Source organism: Ursus americanus, chromosome 1, assembly GCF_024610735.1.
Source record: "Ursus americanus isolate L20-20 chromosome 1, mUrsAme1.1.p, whole genome shotgun sequence".
In the NCBI taxonomy this organism is placed as follows: domain Eukaryota; kingdom Metazoa; phylum Chordata; class Mammalia; order Carnivora; family Ursidae; genus Ursus; species Ursus americanus.
This window is the reverse complement of record NC_142127.1, coordinates 22,986,810-23,007,463: the sequence shown is the minus strand read 5'-3', so window position 1 is coordinate 23,007,463 and position 20,654 is coordinate 22,986,810. Positions and strand designations below refer to the sequence as shown.

The following is a 20,654-nucleotide window of genomic DNA, read 5'->3' as shown; positions in this document are numbered from 1 at the left end:
ACACACACACACGTACACACATTCATTTTGTTGTCAAGTTCTCAAAATGACAATGGACTCAAAACTGAAAAAAAATATGTCTCAGCACTTCTCAATAAAGATAGTTACTGAATCATATATCTTCTGGGTTAATTGCCCATATAATGGATTATTTCAAAAGAGATCCTTTCTCTGCTTAATTACCTAACCAGGTGTTTTTTTACAGTATCTTTTTACATTTGTAAGAAACATGTATTTTTAAAAAGAACAACAAGCATGCATCAAGAAGAATCAGGTTACTTATTTTGCTTACAGGTAAACAGTTTAAATTAATATAAAAGCAGAATTGTTTTTTTAAACATATTCTTAGGAGGACTTCGGCAAATTCCTACCTCTTTTTCTAGGAAGTTTAAACTCTTTTTCCAATTGATTATGGTAATAAATAGCTGGGTGTAGAGATTTTTGATAGGATTGCCTCTTCTTGCACTGCAAACGTTTCAACATACCAATGTACATAATTATCTTGTCTTTGGAGAATTTCAAGTGTGCTGTTTTTTATTTGTTGTAGTCAGAAGCCATGCATGTGAAGTGGATCCATATGGAATGCCAGGGGGATGCTCACACATCTGTCTGCTCAGCAGCAGTTACAAAACACGGACCTGTCGCTGCCGGACGGGCTTCAACTTGGGAAGTGATGGCAGGTCATGCAAAAGTATGTTGTTAAAATCAAACATTTTGCCAGCAGCTACTGCTTCAGAATAGTTTTTTTTTTTCTATTAATTAGCGACATCAACATCAGCAATAACATAAGACTTCAACAGGTGAAATTTGCCTGCAAAATATACCAGCTATTTTTTCTCAGTATTCAGGTTTTTTTGTGTTTTGTTTTGTTTTGTGATAATGTGAATGAAAAACTGAATCAGGCTATAGAGTCACTAAATTTATGAATCCCTGGGAAACATACTTTAGGCTGTTTTTAGGACGATCCTTTCCTTAATTCCTTAAAGAAGTTTTTTGGTCTAATGAGCCTGAATCATTGGTTGCCCATGCTTTCTCTTATCTGAACTAAGAAGCTCCTCCTAGTAGTAGGTGTGTTGTTTAGTCCAACAAAAATCCACATAAAGTCATGTTTCACCTTATCCAGCATCACTGGGGAGTGAAATTCATTTCAATATTTAATTTTCCAGGTAACTGGAGCTATACTAATTAAATATCAATCTCTTTAACAATTGTATTGAAAAGCTTTCTAACAGTTAGACATATCTTTGTTTTATTTTTGAAATATGCTGAGTAACTTAATTGTTCCTTATTTAAATACGCTAAAAAATAATTTTATACATGACTTTTGTAAACTTAGATTGTTGCCCCAAAATTAGTTAAATTAAGGTCTTTACTTGGGGTCTTCACAATCAAATATAGTAGAATGGTCCTTACAGAAATGATATCCATGTGGAGACTGCTGTCCTTTAAATGTCCCCCAATACCACAATTTTAAAAGTTACAATGGCTGCTTTTTATAGTGCCTATTGTGTCTCCATTTTGTTGTAGCAATGGCTTTTTATTTCTGTGTTTCCTCTCTGATCACTGTCTTGCATCTCTTCAACTTTCTTGTCATGTGCTTACTGAGAGCTATGACATTGATCACTAAAGTTGGTAAAATTTTAAGTCTAAATGGTGGCACAAATATTTTTAAATCAATAACCCAAGAAGCTCAGCTGTTATAAAATATATGTATTAGTATTTTGTTTTCATTTCTAACTGTATTAATGCTGGGTCTCATGTTCAAGAGATCCTGTGGATAACTGAGAGAAGCCTCAAGATGAGCGAAGTTGTGTGTGTGTGTGTGTGTGTGTGTGACCAGCCTTTAAATTGGTGTGGTTACCACTTGAAAAGAGATGGCATGTCATAAAAAATGCAACAGTACACATTTATACATACATATTTTCATTCATTCATGCATACATACATACATACATACATACACATGTTTGGGGGGAAACAGGATCACAGTTGCATAAGCTTCAATCACCCAATCAAGGTACATTTACATTAACAGAGATAACTCTAGCTCTTTTAATCAGAAAATATCAAATGTTAATAGATAGGTGCTTATGTAATCAGTGAAAAGCCTGAAGCAATAGCTTCTAGATTCAGTCCTCAGAACAGCCCTTAAAACCACCATTGAACTACCCTGGCTTAAAACTGGAAACCTGCCACACTCAGAAGCCTGGGCATCAGGAAGCCACAAATGCCAATGGTAACTTCAAAAACACACCATTTTAACTGATATCCGGGAATCTCCACAACTTGCGCCACAACTATTAGCTCCAGAAATATGTCACAACTGATAGTTCCCTACTGGCAAACAAAACAAAGCAAAACAAAACAACACCCTCTTCCTTGCCTCTTGATATACACAAAGGAAGAACACTAAAGTGGAAAATTCAGTTTCTTCTTTGGATGAATACCAAAGGAAGTAGCAAAAGGCAGCCTCATTTCCATATTCCCAAACTTGAGTTAGTGCATCGTATTGTAGGTACTTAAAACCAGGCCCATCACTCTATGAGTGTCTCTGAAATGTAGTTTTTAGTATCAATTGCCTATCATACAAGAGTACACACTAGAAGAAACTTTAATGTATCGAATGACTAAGATTGGTGAGTTAAGTAAACAATGGGAAAAATGGTTATTCCTATTTAAAGCATACACACACAGGGGCACCTCGGTGGTTCAGTCGGTTAAGCATTGGACTCTTGGTTTTGGCTCAGGTCATGATCTCAGGGTTGTGAGACTCAGACCTGGTTGGGGCTCTGCAGTCAGCAGGGAGTCTGCTTGAGATTCTTACCCTCTACCCTCCTTCCCCTCCCTGGCTCGTGCTCTCTAAATAAATAAATAAATAAAAATTTTTAAAAACAATTAAAAAAATAAAGCATACACATGCACACACGCGCACACACACACACATTAAACCAGTGACTACCAGGTTTACCAATGAAAACATCAATTAAAAATAAACGTTAGCAAAATTGGGTATGATGAAACTAGTGTTCTTATTCATTAATAATAGAAGTGGAAATTGGTATCATTTTTGGAAAGACGTTTGATAAAATATGAAAAAAACAAACTGACCGTATCCTTTAAGAAATTTTTCCTCTTTTGGGGGAATGAAACATGAGTGACTATGGACTATGAGAAACAAACTAAGGACCTCAGAGGGGAGGGGGGTGGGGAATGGGATAGACCGGTGATGGGTAGTAAGGAGGGCACGTATTGCATGGTGCACTGGGTGTTATACACAACTAATGAATCATCGAGCCTTACATCGGAAACCGGGGATGTACTGTATGGTGACTAACATAATATAATAAAAAATCATTAAAAAAAAAAAGAAATTTTTCCTCTTTTGACTGAAGAAATTCATTATAAATATATTTATAATAACAAAAACCCAGAAACAATCTAAATATCCAACAATAGGTAAGCAGCTGATTGCATCGTATTGCCTCTCTAGCAGGGAACACGATGCTGTCATTGAAAATAATGATTTTAAGACTTTAATGACAATAAAGTATTATTTAAAAAATGAGGCACTAAAATGCATATATAGGATTCCTATTTTTATTTTTTATTTTATTTTTTAATAAGATTCCTATTTTTAAAAAAATTATGCTTATGCTTATAAAGTTGGTAGAAAATGTTAATTTTCAAATAAATCTACACTACTTTTAAATAATATGCAATATTATTTTTAAAAAATACTCTTGAAAGTAGGTGGACACTGAGAAGCTGTGAGGGCAATGAGGAAGAAGGATGTTAATATTCTTTACCAGTAATTCCATTTCTGGAAATGTATACTTAGAGATCATCTAAGAAAATGTGTAAAATGCTGGATTGAAGAAAAACATGGTTCCCCAGTATTATTATAATAATGAAAAGATAAAACCAACCGGGGAACAGTTTAATAAATTATCATATATTATACTGATCATACTGAAAGAATGAATGTAAGGCTTAAAATAATGGATCAACGTAGAACATAATTTTGATGCTAAGATTTAATAATAAAAGCAGAATATGAAATTGAATGTCCTCTTCATTATAAGTAATCACACTTTAGAAAAATAACTAAATAAATTAAATTTGAAATAGCTACATGAAAGAATACAATATAACAGTGAAAATAAGTTAACTATGGCTGCAACAACCATGGATGAATATTACAAACATTATAAGAATAAAATTAATTCACAGAAGAATTCACACATGCAATTCAAACATGAAAAACAAACAATGTACTGTTGGGAAATACATGCAACACGTGTAATAAAACTTGACAAAATACATAATAAACAAAATAACAGGATATTGGACATCTTTAGGATGAAAGTGAAATAGGAAAAAAAGGAGTGAGGAATTGGTTTAGGGCACATGAATATCTTTCAGTGTTCTGGAAATATTTTTAAGATCTGTGCCAGGTGCGTGAAATTTGTTTTATTTTTCTTTATACATTAAAATATAATAAATATCAGTTTATATACATTTAATATTCAATAGCACGAATTTTAAAAGAAAGTGAAAGAAAGAAAATATGTAAATTGACAGTATTGTTTGTATTGAGGTATTGAGTTTATGAGTAATTACTTTTTCTTTCTCTTTTTTCTCCAAATTTTCTGTAGTTTAGTTATTTTACTTTGCTAAGAATCTCACTTATGGTACTGTTATCTGATTATAACTGAATCATTTGTATCCTCAGTTTTATTAAAATTCAATATGTTTTCCCTTTTATATAAAGTATTTTCTTCAAATTGTATAAACTAAACTAAGTCAGTTGCTCTAGAAATTGGATAGCCTGGCATGTTATTTCAATATGAAAGTTTGAAGGAGTCAATTCGCTCTATAGAAAAAGCTACATTGATTCTAGCATTTTAACCTGGAAAATAGTTTTTTGTTTGGAGTTCTCATTTTTGCTTTTGTTTTGTTTTGCTTTTGACAAGGGCTGTGTTGTATTTCAGAGTTACTGGCAGACAGCATGAACCGCTAACATTCTAATTAAGATGTAAAGAAAAAAGTGATGCAATAACTGGAATTTTATTTCATTTCTTAAAAAAATAATTCACTTGTTTAGACCTTTGTAATATATTCTCATGCACGTTTGTGATACTGTGTGATTCTATTTGCTTGCCTTTGACAGCCTTAGATGCAAACTCCAAGGCGGGGTGTTTTAAATACTCTGAAGTTTTTAGCATTGTCAGACATAATGAATGCTATAGTTAGTATCTACAGAATGTGTTAGATAGATTGTAATGAATTGTAAAATTAAATGTGCCGGATGTTTTAATAAATGTCCATTTTACTGTTACCAGTTATCCAATGATCTGTCATGTTTTTGCTCTACAGACAGTTATAGACAAAAGAATAATTAACTAAATATAACCCATTCACGGAAGTAATTTCTGTTTTAATTAAAGTAATGCAATTAGCTGGCCTTCTTGCATCAAGATACATTTGGCATATTTTAGAGTTTAATTTTTGTTATTGAATTTAAAAAATGCTAATTGTGCCAGTTAATTAAACAGTGGCATTCTGCAGTGTAAAGAAGATTAGGCAGCCTCAGTTGTTTGTGTTTGTAATCTTTCTTCTGCAGGACCGAAGAATGAGTTGTTCCTCTTTTATGGGAAAGGACGCCCAGGAATTGTTCGAGGAATGGACTTGAATACCAAGATAGCTGATGAATACATGATCCCCATAGAGAATCTGGTAAACCCTCGTGCTTTAGATTTCCATGCAGAAACCAATTATATCTACTTTGCTGACACCACCAGTTTCCTAATTGGCCGGCAGAAGATAGATGGCACAGAGCGAGAAACCATCCTGAAAGATGGTAAGTGACAATACGTAATATTAACACCAAACTCCCCACAGATACAGCACTGTGAAAGGATAAATATGACATATGTCAAACTCTCTTCAACCAGAACCTAGGTACTTACTGTGATTTAAAAATAGTTGTTGATTTAATTTTCTTCAGTAACATTATTTCTACCTGTTTTTCACATACCAGCATATTAAAACCTCCATGATAAAATGGAACTTGGAATTGTCCACCGTATTTTAAACATTACAGGAATTAGATAAAGCTACTTATTCACCTTCATGGAAAATGTAGATTTACAATTATGTGTTTATAGTGCTCTATGGCAGAACATAAGATTTAACAGGGCATTAGAGACTTGTGTAATATTTGATTCTTACTAGGATATTGTTCATGTCATTCAGGGTGCATTAAAAATATCAATGTCCCCATCGTCATTGCATTTCTTGCATATTGTTTCTTACTTGATAAATCATTAAAACTGACTTCTCTAGAGTTGCCCTTGAAATATCTGTATTCACAGAGAAACTTTGTTTATACCTAGTTTTATTGATAAATATTTATATGCAAGATTATATTTGCAAACATATATGCCTATACTTTATTAAAACAGTGTATCTTATAAATTTCATGGCTTAGGACCAACCAGTCAAGTAACAAAGTAATATAACTTTGGTGTAAGTAGAAAATATCTTTAATAATCAAGCAAACCAAATATTTGACTACTAGTCATTCACCTTTAGACATGTTCAGTAATGATTCTGGACCTCAGTTTCCTCATGTAAGCAATCTGCTTACTTCTCAAATATTTTAAAAATCCTTGATTTAGGGAACATTGATTATATGTTTATTAGATGAAGAACACTGTGCTAGCTATCCTTAGGAGATAACAGGAATGTTAGAAAGCGACTGTTGCCTTCAAGGAGTTCATAATCTACCTTTGGAGAGAATATAAATGCACAAAATATGTAAATTTCTTTGCAGCATTTAATTTAATTAACAAGTTCAAAAATGGACCCAAAGAAATATGTGATTATTAGAGATGTCTTTATGTGAGTGTTCCTAGAGAACTTCATGTGCAGGAGGTGGTATTTGGGCTGGATTTTAAAGGAAGAATGTTAAAGGGGAGAGGAGGGTATTTCAGCCACCAGGAATTCTGTAGGGAAAAAAAAAAATCAAGTGCTACATTAAGCAGAACAGTATGGGAGGTTTTGGTCGCAGGGTATAGGGTCAGAGGAGCAGCGGGAAGTGAGAGGTGATGAAAGACCCGAAATGTGAGGTGAAGGGGTTTGGAGGAAATCCTAAAGGGGTAAGAGGCAGGAAGGAACAAGTGGTAATGAGTGGTGGCCTCTCCTGACTTGGTGGGAACGGGGTAGCATAAGGAGATTATTCATTCAGTTCAGGATTGCTTTAAATCAAACCTACACTTTCCACGAGTGACAAGCGAAGTGTTAAAATGAAAAATATCCCTGTTTGTTGTTGTTGTTGTTTATAGTTTACTGATTAAGGCAATATAAAGCCACCATGACTTTTTAGAGAGGCTAATTAGAGTTAAGATTTTTACCTTAAATTGGACGTGACAGAGATTATCTGCCTACTTTTTCTCTGTCATGTGACTTTCATGATAGAAAATGGACAATTTTAGGACAATAGACTTGCATATTCTCTATAAGCAGATGCATTTGGATTGCTCTGATTTTGACCTAGAAATTTTCACGAAGGACTGAAATGTAACATAGAAGGTTCTTGGTTTCCTTTCAAGAAGTGCCAGTTCCTGTGCGGTGACTGAATGTTCCAGCTAGTAATCCTAACTCTGATAACAATATTTTATCAGTGACATTGGTGGGTCTTTGCATTTCACCACAGCAACAGAGATCAGCTCTCATAGCCGCTTGACTGCTGGGCACATCTGTGCAGTGTCGCTTTGGCAGTATGAAGGTTATGAGAACATTTTGTAGATTTCACACCTGAAATATACTTAACATTTGCTATTTCTATGCAAGGACAGCTTAATGGTTTTTTTTATTAATCTTTTTCTTACCAGGAGGAAAGAAGGAGAATAATAATAGACATTATGATATAAGATTAACATGTCAAAACAGAAGTTATATTTGGCAAATGACAACTTACCATTCTTGAAATCAGAAAAAAATTAAATTCTTTGTGTGTTCACTAATTTAGCTAGAACATCCACCATCCAACCTGAAGACTGAGAAGCAATGCTCGTTTTGACAAATTATTTTGTAAGCTTGGTAGAAATTCTGAGTCTTAGATAAATTTGTACAGTTTGAAGTACAAGGCTATAAAGAGTTTGCTGTTTGTAAATAAAACATTAATATCTTGGACATCTTTTATGTAAGCTTAGATCCTTTCTATAAAGAAAGAAAAACACCAACAGCATTTCTAAAAAGGCCCATCTCTATTCATTCTTTGATTTTTTTTTTTTCTCTCAGAGGTTTATGGAAAACTTCCTAAGGGTGGTATATCCTTTAGTCTGTTGACTCTTATGGGCTAAAACGGTAGTTAAATAAAAGATAAAGGAAAATTGTCCCTTTGAGATACTTATATCTATCTCAATAAATACTGCAAGTATCTATGAAATGAAGACATATTAGTGATTTAATGAAAATAGACTTCTATAAAGACAAAGCATTTACTAATATGTAAGCTTTTTTTCAATCTGTAAGTTTTTTATTCTCCAGAATTCTTCCCATAATTTTTGTAAAATTTATATTGTAAAATTTATATTTGTCCAGTTAATAAATAAATTCTACAAATGCCTTCACTGGTCCATGTGCTATTGTAAGTGATGGGAATGCTGCAGTAAACAGAATAAAGCTTTATATTTGGTTTGTATCTAAATAATGGGAGGCAGATAATAAACAAACACATATATGAACAAGATAATGATAACTGCTGTAGCAAAAATAAAGTAGGATACTGTGGTAAAAAGTAAAAGGTGTTATCAACAGGAGGCAAAATTAGACGAAGTGGTCAGGGAATTTAAAGTAGCCATTCTTGCCAGGTATAATTGTTACACTATTAGAAGAAGATAGATGCTCTTTATAAGATCAAATTCACTTTTATCTTCCTGGGTGTCTTGTCCAAGATTCATTTTTCATTGCAGTATGAATTATAATTTTCAGCAGAAAGGGAAAAAATATAAAGATGATAACTTACTATTCAATTTATTACTGTATGCATTCTGTTAATGCAGTACTTGTTTCTAAACTGTATAAATTAGTTCTACTGGGATACATATATCCAAATCGGAAGCATGTTAAAACAATCTTTCATTTTGTTCCATATCTTTAAAGTATTAAAAAAAACACTCAAAGCATTTTTCCTGAGTTTGAAGGTTATTAATGCCTGCAGCTATAACAGAAAAACTGTGTTTTCAATAGCTCCCATAATTAAACTCGAGATTTGAGGTCACCAACTTTGTGGTAATTTGTTACAAAAGCCACAGGAACTAACAGAAGGCCCGTGCTCTTAAACACTTTATATACTGATCTTACCTATATTTTTTGTGGTGGGTTCTATTTGATTGAGATCTGGAGTGGGTACACGTTTCCACACCTCAGACTCCTCCCTTACCTAAAGGTATTTACAAGAGCCATGAATTTGGAGAACAATGAATAGCTTTGGGCAGGATGCAACATAGGATCTATTTTCTGATATTATGAATAGAAGTGTAGCCAAGAGGAAGGGGAAGGAGTCTTTCTGAGGAGAACATATATTCTCCAGATGACATGTTTGAAGATATTCTGTTGACATACTATGTGAGGGTAGTGCCTTATTGCTTGTCCAGCATGTGAAAGATCAAGCCCTTTTCTTCAGCTCGTCCCATCCCCAGCATCTCTGTAATCCCTCCATGGATTTTAGAATCCAACATTTCCTCCAATTTGTTGGTTTGAAATGTATGACATTATACCTGGGACATGAATTATTATTCATCATTGTAATACTTTGAACCCTCACTATCACCACCACTACCACAACCCACCCACACCCTCCCATCCCCCCAGATATGACTACCAACTTAGAACCCACTTCAGAACTCTAGAAATATTTCCAGGCTCTTACTCTAACTGATCCTAGGGTGGCTACTTATAACAGATTACAGGATTTGATCTGTTCCCAAATGACACCAATGTTAGAGTACAATTATCATTTTCTAGAGATCATGATTTGATCTTGGATATCAATGATCTCACCATTGTATAACCCTCTAGGAATGTCTATTGTGTTATAAAGATCCGGTTTGCTGTGTGTGGGTTTATTTTATTTTTATTTTTATTCCACGTAGTTAACATACAGTATTGTATTAGTCTCAGGTGTACAATATAGCAATTTAACAATTCCATATATTACTCCATGCTCATCAAGATAAGTGTACTTTTAATCCCCTTTACCTATTTCATGCATACTCCTACCTACCTCTTCTCTGGTAACCCTCTGTTTGTTCCCTATAGTTAAGAGTCTATTTTTTGTTCTGTCTCTCTCTTTTTTTGTTGTTGATTTGTTTTATTTCTTTAATTCCACGTATGAGTGAAATTATATGGTACTTGTCTCTCTGACTGGCTTATTTCACTTAGCATTATACCCTCTAGGTCCATCCATGTCACTGCAAATAGCAAGATTTCATTCTTTTTTATATCTGAATTATATTCTAGTGTGTGTGTGTTTGTATACTGCACGTTGTTTATGCATTCATCCATCAGTGGACACTTAGGCTGCTTTCATAATCTGGCTATTGTAAATAATGGTGCAATAAACGTAAGGGTGCATATATCCCTTCAAATTATGTTTTTTTTTTTTTATTTTTGGGTAAATATCCAGTAGTATGATTACTGAATCATACATGGTAGTCCTACTTCTAATTTTTGAGGAACCTCCATACTGTCTTCCATACTGGCTGCACCAGTTTGCATCGACAAAGCATGAGGGTTCCTTTTTCTCCATATCCCTGCAAATACTTGTTTCTTGAGCTTTTGATTTTAGCTATTCTGACAGGTGTAAGGTGATATCTCATTGTGGTTTTGATTTGTATTTCCCCAATAATGAGTACTATTGAGCATCTTTTCCTGTGTCTGTTGGCCATCGGTATGTCTTCTTTGAAGAAATGCCTGTTCATGTCTTCTGTGCATTTTTTAATTGGATTATTTATGTTTTGGGTGTTGAGTTGTTTAAGTTCTTTATATATTTTGGATACTAACCCCTTACCAGATGTCATTTGAAAATATCTTCTCTTATTTAGTAGGTTGTCTTTTAGTTTTGTTGGTTGTTTCCTTTGTTGTGCAGAAGTTTTTGTTTTTTTTAATTTTAATGTAGTCCCCATAGTTTGTATTTACTTTTGTTTCCCTTGCCTCAGGAGACTTATCTAGAAAGATGTTACAGCCAATGTCAGAAAAATTACTGACTGTGCTCTCTTCTAGGATTTTTCGATTTCAGGTCTCACTTTTAGGTCTTTCATCCATTATGAGTTTATTTTTGTATATGGTGTAAGAAAGTGGTCCAGTCTAATTCTTTTGCGTGTAGCTGTCCGGTTTTCCTAACACCATTTGTTGAAGAGACTGTCTTTTTCCCAGCATATTGTTGCTTCCTCTGTTGACAATTAATTGACCATGTAATTGTAGGTTTATTTCTAGGCTTTCTATTCTGTTGGTCTGTGTGGCTATTTTTGTGCCAGTACTGTATTGTTTTATCACAATTTTGTATAACTTGTATAACGTGTATAACTTTTGTATAACTTGAAGTTTGAAATTGTGATACATCCTGTTTTGTTTTTCTTTTTCAAGGTTGCTTTGGCTACTCAGAGTCTTTTGTGGTTCCATACAAATTTTAGGATTGTTTGTTCTAGCTCTGTGAAAAATGATGTCAGTATTTTGGTAGGGATTGCATTAAATCTTTAGATTGCTTTGGGTAGTATAAACATTTTAATAATATTTGTTCTTGCAGTCCATGAGCATGGAATATCTTTCCATTTGTTTGTGTCATCTTGAATTTCTTTCATCATTGTTTTACAGTTTTCAGAGTCAGGTCTTTCACTCTTTAGTTAAGTTTATTCCTAGGTATTTTATCTTTTTGTTGCAATTGTAGATGGGATTGTTTTCTTCATTTCTCTTTCTGCTGCTTCATTATTAGTGTATAGAAATGCAATGGATTTCTGTACATTTATTTTATATACTGCAACCTTACTGAATTCATTTATCAATTCTGGTAGTTTTTTGGTGGAGTCTTTAGGGTTTTCTATATATAGTATCATGTCATCTGCAAATAGTGAAAGTTTTACTTCTTCCTTCCCAATTTGGATGCCTTTTCTTTGTTTTTTTTTTTTTTAAGATTTTATCTATCTATCTATCTATCTATCTATCTATCTATCTATCTATCATCTATCTATTTGAATGAAAGTGAGAGTGAGAGAGCACAAGCTGGGGGAGCGACAGAGAGAGAGGGAAAAGTAGGCTCCTCACTAAGCAGGGAGCCTTATGTGGGGCTTGATCCCAGGACCCTGGGATCACGACCTGAGCCAAAGGCAAATACTTAACTGACTGAACCACCACATGCCCATGGATGCCTTTTCTTTCTTTTTGTTGTCTGATTGCTGTAGCTAGAACTTCCAGCATTATGTTGAATAACAGTAGTGAGAATGAACATCCTTGTCTTGTTTCTGACCTTAGGGGAAGAGCTCACCCTTTGTTCTTGGTTGTCAATGAACTTCAATATTAACTCTCTAGTAATTTCTAGTCATAAAGAGCCAGTTATACAATGATGAAACAAACATGTTGTGATATCACTAATGAATTATGTTAGGAAGTCCCCATGAACTTTAATTAGTGAGCATGCTTTGCAAAACATTTTAAAATTAATAAACTTTTACTCTTTGCTATTAGATTACAGGTGCACATCAATCTCATTTTTCTGACATTAATTCTTAAAGGAAAAGCTCTGAGACTCTGAGAGGTATAGACTTTGACCAACCAATAAAGAAAATAATGAATACATTTATCAGTCATGAGACATTCCCTAATTAAAACTTTAAGAAGAGATTTGTGAGCATTTGCAATTCTTGAGAATCTAATGGATATTGTCCTACCAAGTAGCAAGGTTATAGCCTTTTTGCACGTACTGACTCCCACTGACTATCAATAAGATGATTTTTCCAGAATTCACTGGAGATTTGAGTCCTCAAATATGGGTTCAGTTTCATTGTTAATTTGCAAATATATATTTCTCATATTTTTTTATGTTTCTTATGAAGTATATGAGATATTTGAAAAAAAAACCTCTAAGCCAATATATATGTCTTTTTGTCTGAAAAGTTGACATGACTAGAAGAAGCTTGAAATCTGGATTCTAAAATATAGTGTCATGAAAAATGGAATTGGTCATGTGGCTAATGAATTTGGGGAAACATAGAGAAGATATCTTTCCCTTTATTTGTTTCCACACAGCATAGGCATATATACCAGGCATAAGCATGGACAAATATATGCTTTTTGTACTACAAATGTATGCATACAACATACTACAAATACGTGGATATACACATCAGCTGAGAGTAGCTCTAGAAAATTCTACAAAAAGTCTTTTAACTTATTAATGCTAAATTGCTGGTAAGGTCAAAAGAGAGAATGTGAAAATACTGGGTAATCTTCAAAGTACCATTAGAGTATTATTACAAATATAACCATTATATTAATAGATATTCTGATCAGTATAATTTTTTGCACATTTTAAATAAATTACTAGTTTTCAGTATAAATTAAAATGAAAGAAATGCATTCTACTCAGGTCCTTCATTATTCTTAGTATTATGTGATTTTTATTTGTGACTTAAGAAATCATTTGGGAATCCTTTATTAACCCAGGACTACTATTCTAAACATTGACTATAAGTGTACTATTGTTTAGGTTAATACAAGTTTCTGATTAAAAAACAAGTTTGATAAATTGTTCTTGGCTGACATGACTGTGGGGGTCCTACAGTAGGAAATAGTAGCTCAAATTGTGGGGCCAGATAATATCTACAATGCAAGCTGAGCAACTAGCCATTTTGAGAGGATTTTAGGAGTGTAGTAAGTCATCATATGTGTAACAAATACATAAAAAATGTGACCTATCTAAAGCATAACTTTTTTTTTGTCTCCCATTTGGTTTTGAAAATTTATTTTGTAAACTCTCTTCTAGCAAAACTTTTTACAGCAAAACTTGATCAAATCGCAATCCTTTCTGCTCACAAGGCAACTGACAGACTTGTCAGTCACTTTAAATCAGAAACAGAGCATCAGTTTGGTAATTAGAATGCCTAATCCAGTCCACTATATGTACATGTATATCACTATTCTAAATTCAATATATCATCCACTCTTCCCTGCTTATCATTTGTGTTGTCTTTTGGCTAGAAGCCTGCAAAAGGAAAGGAGGACATACTTGGTTCCTTGTCCTTCACTGCCCTGCATTTATTTTTCCTGCCACCCTTCCCAGCTTGCTAGTCAGTTACCAGTGCTCACTCACTTCTCAACATTGGTGCGAACTGATGAGAGGGGTATGAGTGGTTGGGAGTGATAAGGAGATAGCAAGGGTCTTATTTGAACTGTAAACTGGCCTCTCTCTGAGCATGATGGATCTTTAAAATTTACAGCCTTGACAGATTTGGGTATGTGTGTGTCGTTATGTCTGTGTGTGTGCATGTGCAAGTTTTTGGAGGTTTTTCTGTTGGATTTCACTGATTTCATTTCCCTTGGTCAAAGTGTATGAAACTCTATGCTTGTGACTTAGCATCCCTGAATATCCAGTTCATGCCCATCCTGCTATTGTTTGAGTCCTTATACCCAACTGGGCAACTTTGTACTCAACCAGAGACATTCCTACGCCAGCATTCTCTCCTGTGGGGTCTACAGAATAATTTGAAAACCTTCTGCCCTAATAAACTCTGGGAGTTCAGATACAGTGCAAATCAACCACTATTACTCTGCTGCCAGAGTTCATCTTAGCTTTTTCGTATATGAGACTTTTTAGGCATTAGTTAGTGCATTTGGGAAAAGCAACTGTTGAGAGCTCAGTTCAAAGATCTTTCAGAAGTCCCATGGAAGCTCCATCACTAGACTTGAGGTGAAGGACATTTCTCCAATGTCTCCTTTTTTTTTTTTTTTAATATGTTAGTCACCATACAGTACGTCATTAGTTTTTGATGTAGTGTTCCACGATTCATTGTCTCCTTCTTATTACCTTGGGAGATTGAAGGGCAGCGACTAGAGACTTAGAGAACAGGAACATCTCCAAAGTTCTCTTCTCTTCATATTCTCTTCCCTTTACACCAATGATCCTATTGAGGCATCCAAGAGTTGTAGAAACAATTCTGGTCTAGTTCATTGTAAAATATGAGAATTTTTTTCCCCTCACACTCATTTTGATATTTTTTTTCATCATTTTGGCTCACAATCCAAGCTTTAATTTTAACATTCCATTATGAATGTCACAGTGAGTTATTGTTGCTCCTAATTCTGCAACCAAATTGCCGATGTTCTAATAGTCATTAGGCAGTGGTCCAAATGACACCTGGAAAGAAAAACAACTGTAAGACTATTTTGAAAATTCACTTAAACATACAGGTGGTGACAAATAGTATTTTCACTCGCCTTTATGCTCCTAGTTCCTTTTTTTTTTTAATTATCTAACTTTAATATCACCGAGATTCTTAATTTTTATTTTAGGCACTTTAAAATAAGGATTTTGCAAGGATTAGAATTGAGCCTTTTCAAATTAAAAAAAAAGTGTTTAAAAATAATAAGAAAAACACACACTAAAGCTCTAAAGAGATTTCACGACAGTGTTATCCCTAGTCATGAGGTGAAAGAGCACTTCTTCACCTTCTCATCCTTTCCTCTGATTGTAACTACTCAGATGTCACTTTTACCTATCATTTATATTTTTAAGTGGAAGGAATACTAGATGTGGCATATTTTCTAAAATGTTATATTTCTGGTCCATGAGTTATATCATCTGAGCTAATTTTCTGTCCAGATTCTCCAGAATCACAAAATATATACAAATTAAAATTATTTCCAGTCCCAGACTAGCATTGGCTCTCAAGATAAATGAAAAAAAAATTGCTTGTTCACTGTGCATCACAAGTCATAGAACTGTTGTTATTAATTAATTCCTATTGCCTATACTGTTTTACCTTATGCCCAGAGAAAATTATGTTACTTTTGGATACCACAGTCATCCATTGTGAATTGAACAAGTTACGTTATGGGGAGTGGGCTCTAGCAGAAGAAAACTAGTGCACCTAGCCATAAGTATATACTTTCAGTAGCCTCTCTACCACAGATTGATTTGATGATAAGCTTTGCCAGGTGTATTTAACTATATTTAGAGTAAAAAATATTGAATTAAATGTCAATCATATTAGTTATTTGGTATCATATAAACAAAAATCTTTAAGTAATGGATTTCTTTTTCTTTCTTTCTTTCTTTCTTTCTTTCTTTCTTTCTTTCTTTCTTTCTTTCTTTCCTGACCACACTGGCTATATGAACTGGTATTCTTTTGTTCTCTCTAAAAATGGCTACAAATTTTGTTCTGAATACCTGTATTTTTTTTCTGTTAATCTGTAGCTGTTTTTATATTTTATTTTAAAAAATCAGGTTTATTTTAGCATAATTTACATATAGTAAAATTCACCTTTTTTAAAGGAACTTACATCAATGTATCCAGATGAACAATCAATACTACAATCAAATTAGAATATTTCCATCTCCCCAGAAAGTTCCCTCATGTTCCTAACAGCTGCTAGTCTAATTTCTACTCTTGTCTGATTTTTCTTTCTATAGTTTTACCTTTTCTGAAATGTCAGAAAAGTTTAATCATATAGTGAATAGCTTTTGAGTTTGGATTGCTTTACTTATATAATGCTTTTGAGATTCCGCCACGTTGTTGAATGTATCTATTCATTCTTTTTTTTTGTTGGACTATGTTATACTGTATGGATGTTCCACAAGTTTTTTATTCTTTTACCAGTTGATGTTCATTTGGGTTGTTTCAAGTTTAGTCAGTTATGACGAAAGCTGTTATAAACACTTGTATACAATACATTGTGTAGACATGTGTTTTCATTTCTAAAAGTGGATTGCCTGGTAATATGGTAAGATTATGTATTACTTTATAAGAAACTGCCAAACCCTTCAGTCTGTCCAAACTGTTTTTCAAAGTGGCTGGATCATTTTGCTTTCCAAACATCAAAGTATGAGAGTTCCAGTTGTTTTGCCTTCTCGTCAGTGCACACAGTATTATCAGTCTTTTTCATTTGAGCCATTCTAAGATGTGTATATTAATAACTCATTGTTTTAATTTGAAGGCTACCACATCAAGGTCATCTTAGGGTCTGATTCTATTGACACCTGCACCTCTTCTGTTGACCAGTTTATCTCAATGAGTTGTTTTTGTCCTTTTTTGCTTTTTGTATATCCCATGATTATTTATTAAATATCAAAGAGTGAATTTTAAAAAACCTTAGAGATTCAAATTAGTAAAATTTATGCCCAAAAACTAAGCACATCTCTTCTGTCAGTTATTAGTATGGAGATCTTGGTCAGTTTATTCAGTAATTGGATAGGGTTTGGATTTTGTTCTTATTATAGTTACCTTTGGTCAACCAAAGCTTTCATATCCCTCCAGTGATGGGCTGATACCACCTTGTGCTTGATGTGGAGATTTGAGTACGCTTGTTCATTCCTCAGTTTTCAATAGTCCATTCACAGCTGCCTTACTGAGAGATCTCTCTCTATACTCCTACCCTTCCCCCAGTAAGATTATTGTGCTATGCTACTAAGTGAGAAGCTTCTAGTGGGTGGAAGAGGGGCTCTCCATTTTGTTGTAGTCTTGGTTTTAGGTCCTACGCATCTGGGGTTTTGAGGTGGGTCTTTCTGTGCCTCTTCTCCCTCGGCAGCCAGTGTCTGCCATGCTCTGTGGGAAGTCTTGGCCTGGAAATAATCTGCTGCTTCTGACACCAGGGTATTAGCAAATATCTGTGTTTTTGTTGTTGTTGTTGTTGGTTTTTTGTTTTGTTTTGTTGTTGTTGTTTTTCTTTTTGGTATGAATCCAAGATTATGGGTTCAAGCAGCTTTATTTGCCTTCTCCAGGGATGAACAGCTTTGCTTCTCCTGTTCCTTCACATCAGTGTACCTTTGCTTTGGACCAGTGGCAGTAGAGCTTCTTACTCTTCTCCAAGACTAGTGTTGCTTGTTCTGAGTAACAAACTTGTGGTAGGACCAAGGGTGTTTCCTATCCCTCCATCAGGGCCATGCGGGTTTGACTTCTACCTCTCCCTCAAGGGCAGCTAATCTTTACAGATTGCCTTACCTTTGAGGAAGGAAGTTTTCCTGCTGCTTTTCTGGTGGCTGGTGATTTTTTGTTTCTATGCCTTCCTCACAGTCAGTGGATCTTTGTCTTTCTTCTGAGAGTTGGAAAGTCTCCTTCTCCATCCCCAGTGGCTTAAGGGATTTGCTTTGTATGAGAGAAGAGTCTGGGGAACTCAAGGGATCCCTCTCAGGTTTCCTGCTATGCCTTTAATATTTCTCTTGTGAACTCAGCAAAAGAAATCTCTTATGCTGGTTTGTCCCAAGAATTCTAAACTTTCAATTGAACCAAACTTAGTTTTAAGAATTCTTTACCATTTTACCATTCTTAAATGTCTATTTTTATGGCAGTTTCCTTTTCCTCCTTTGCTCTGCTAATGGTATAGCACTTCATGCCTGGAAGAGGCCTGTCGCTCTTTGCATATTTCATCTTGTTGCCTTGGGATCTCAGGTTCATTTGAACTCAGGAAAAATTATGATCTTGTAGATTATTGGACTTTCTCTTATTGTTATGTTTCAATATTCTTTTGCAGCTTTCTGCATCCCAAATAAAGCCCAATGCTACGTGTCTGTAAATCGTTAATGCAAATGGGAATTTGAAGAGCAAGACTGAAATATTTTTAAAAACTGCTTTGATTCCTTTCACCTTAGCATTAGAAGCAATTCTTAAAAATACTGAGTACTGCTTACAAATACATCGAATCTCTTGTGATGCTTTTATTTTTTATTTTTTTAAGGTTTTATTTATTTATTTGACAGAGAGACAGACAGCGAGAGAGGGAACACAAGCAGGGGGAGTGGGAGAGGTAGAAGCAGGCTTTCCGCTGAGCAGGGAGCCTGATGTGGGGCTCGATCCCAGGACCCTGAGATCATGACCTGAGCCGAAGGCAGATGCTTAATGACTGAGCCACCCAAGCGCCCCATCTGGTGATGCTTTTTAACATCCACAGCTTACACATAAAAAAATTACACTTGATGCAAAAAGATTTGTGTTTTCTACTTTCAATAAGCTCATTTTGCATTTTTAACCAATAAATAAATAAATAAATAAAAGTAGTGATGGGAGTTTTCACTTTGCAAAAAGAAAAATAACTTAATGCTTTATGTTATCAGAAAAAAAAATTGTAATTAAAAAGATGGTACAGGGTTATATGATTAAAGCCTATCTGAAAATCTGATCCTTATTTATTGCTAAGATTTCCATTTATTTATCTATATAAAACATTATTTAATTACCAACAATCTGCAAGATAGTAGGCGAGGTATTCATCTAAAATTATACGATTGTTGTTCTCAAAGAATCTGCATTCTAGTTTAATACATCTGTCAGATTACAGATGAATCAAAGGACTAAATATAAAACCAACCAGACAATTAAGCCAGACTCTGCCCTCTATATTAATAAAAATCAGTGAAAAATATTAACAAAATAAATTGATAATAGCACTGAGAAATTGAAAAAAGTATACTATGAGTCATCAGGAATAATGAGAATTTTCTACCTACAGTACAGATTGGACCATATTGACCAGAGGACAAGAAACCATAGCCTAAAACATTACGAGTATAAACTTCAAATATCGGAGATGAAATGGAGAACCCTATGGTCTTAATAAAGACTAAAAGAGATTAAAAAAAAAAAAAGGCCTTAAGGCAATCTTTAAAGCAATTTCAAAATTAAGTGAATTAAAAATAATGGGTTCAGTTCAATCCATCCCCCCGGCATTAATTATACCCCTAAAAAGCACACATAAAGAATGGGTTGGGATGTGTCTATTCCTTTAAGTGAAAAAAAAAAAAAAGATAAAGTTAGAGATCTACCTCAAAAGCATACAAAAATAAATCTTAAAGAGCACAAAAAAATATAAAATTTAGGAAAATATTTTTTATGGTATTGGAATATGGAACATTTTTCTTGAAACACAAAAACTAGAGGCTATTAAATAAATTATATATATATATTTTAATGACAAGTGATATTATAAGCAAGGAGAGAATAAACTAGGCAAAAGTCTTAACACACATAACAGAAAAGAATGATTATTTTACAGAATAAAGACAATGTCAGAAAAAAAACTAAAGAATACTTGTCAAGGTAATTCACAAAAGAATACAAATTTCCTAATTAGGCACATAGAGAGATGCTCAACATTATACTAATCATGAAAATCTAAATTAACACAATAAAGTAGGGTTTTTCCACCTTAATCAGATTAATAAATTTTTAAATTGTTAATAGGTAATAGTGAGGTAATAAGAAAATAATATATTTTCCTCACTCTTGGGGGAAATGTAAATTGTTACAATGGTTTTGAAGCATTATTTGTAATATTTATCAAAATTAAATTACATATAATACTTAGCCCAACAATTCCATTATTAGTTATCTATCCAGTTGATGCGTGCACATGTTTAAATTTGTAATAACATTATTTGTAAT

The 20,654-nt window shown here is 33.9% G+C and overlaps 1 protein-coding gene across 1 annotated transcript in view; it reads left to right on the top strand.

Moving 5' to 3' along the window:
• The window catches only part of LOC148110721 (low-density lipoprotein receptor-related protein 1B-like), an 851,096-nt gene that overhangs the window by 699,072 nt on the left and 131,370 nt on the right, over positions 1-20,654 (top strand). Inside the window, exons 11-12 of the mRNA XM_087861868.1 lie at positions 548-691; positions 5,624-5,860. Of these exons, the coding sequence (XP_087717994.1) occupies positions 548-691; positions 5,624-5,860 (381 nt within the window). The remainder of the gene's footprint in view (positions 1-547; positions 692-5,623; positions 5,861-20,654) is intronic.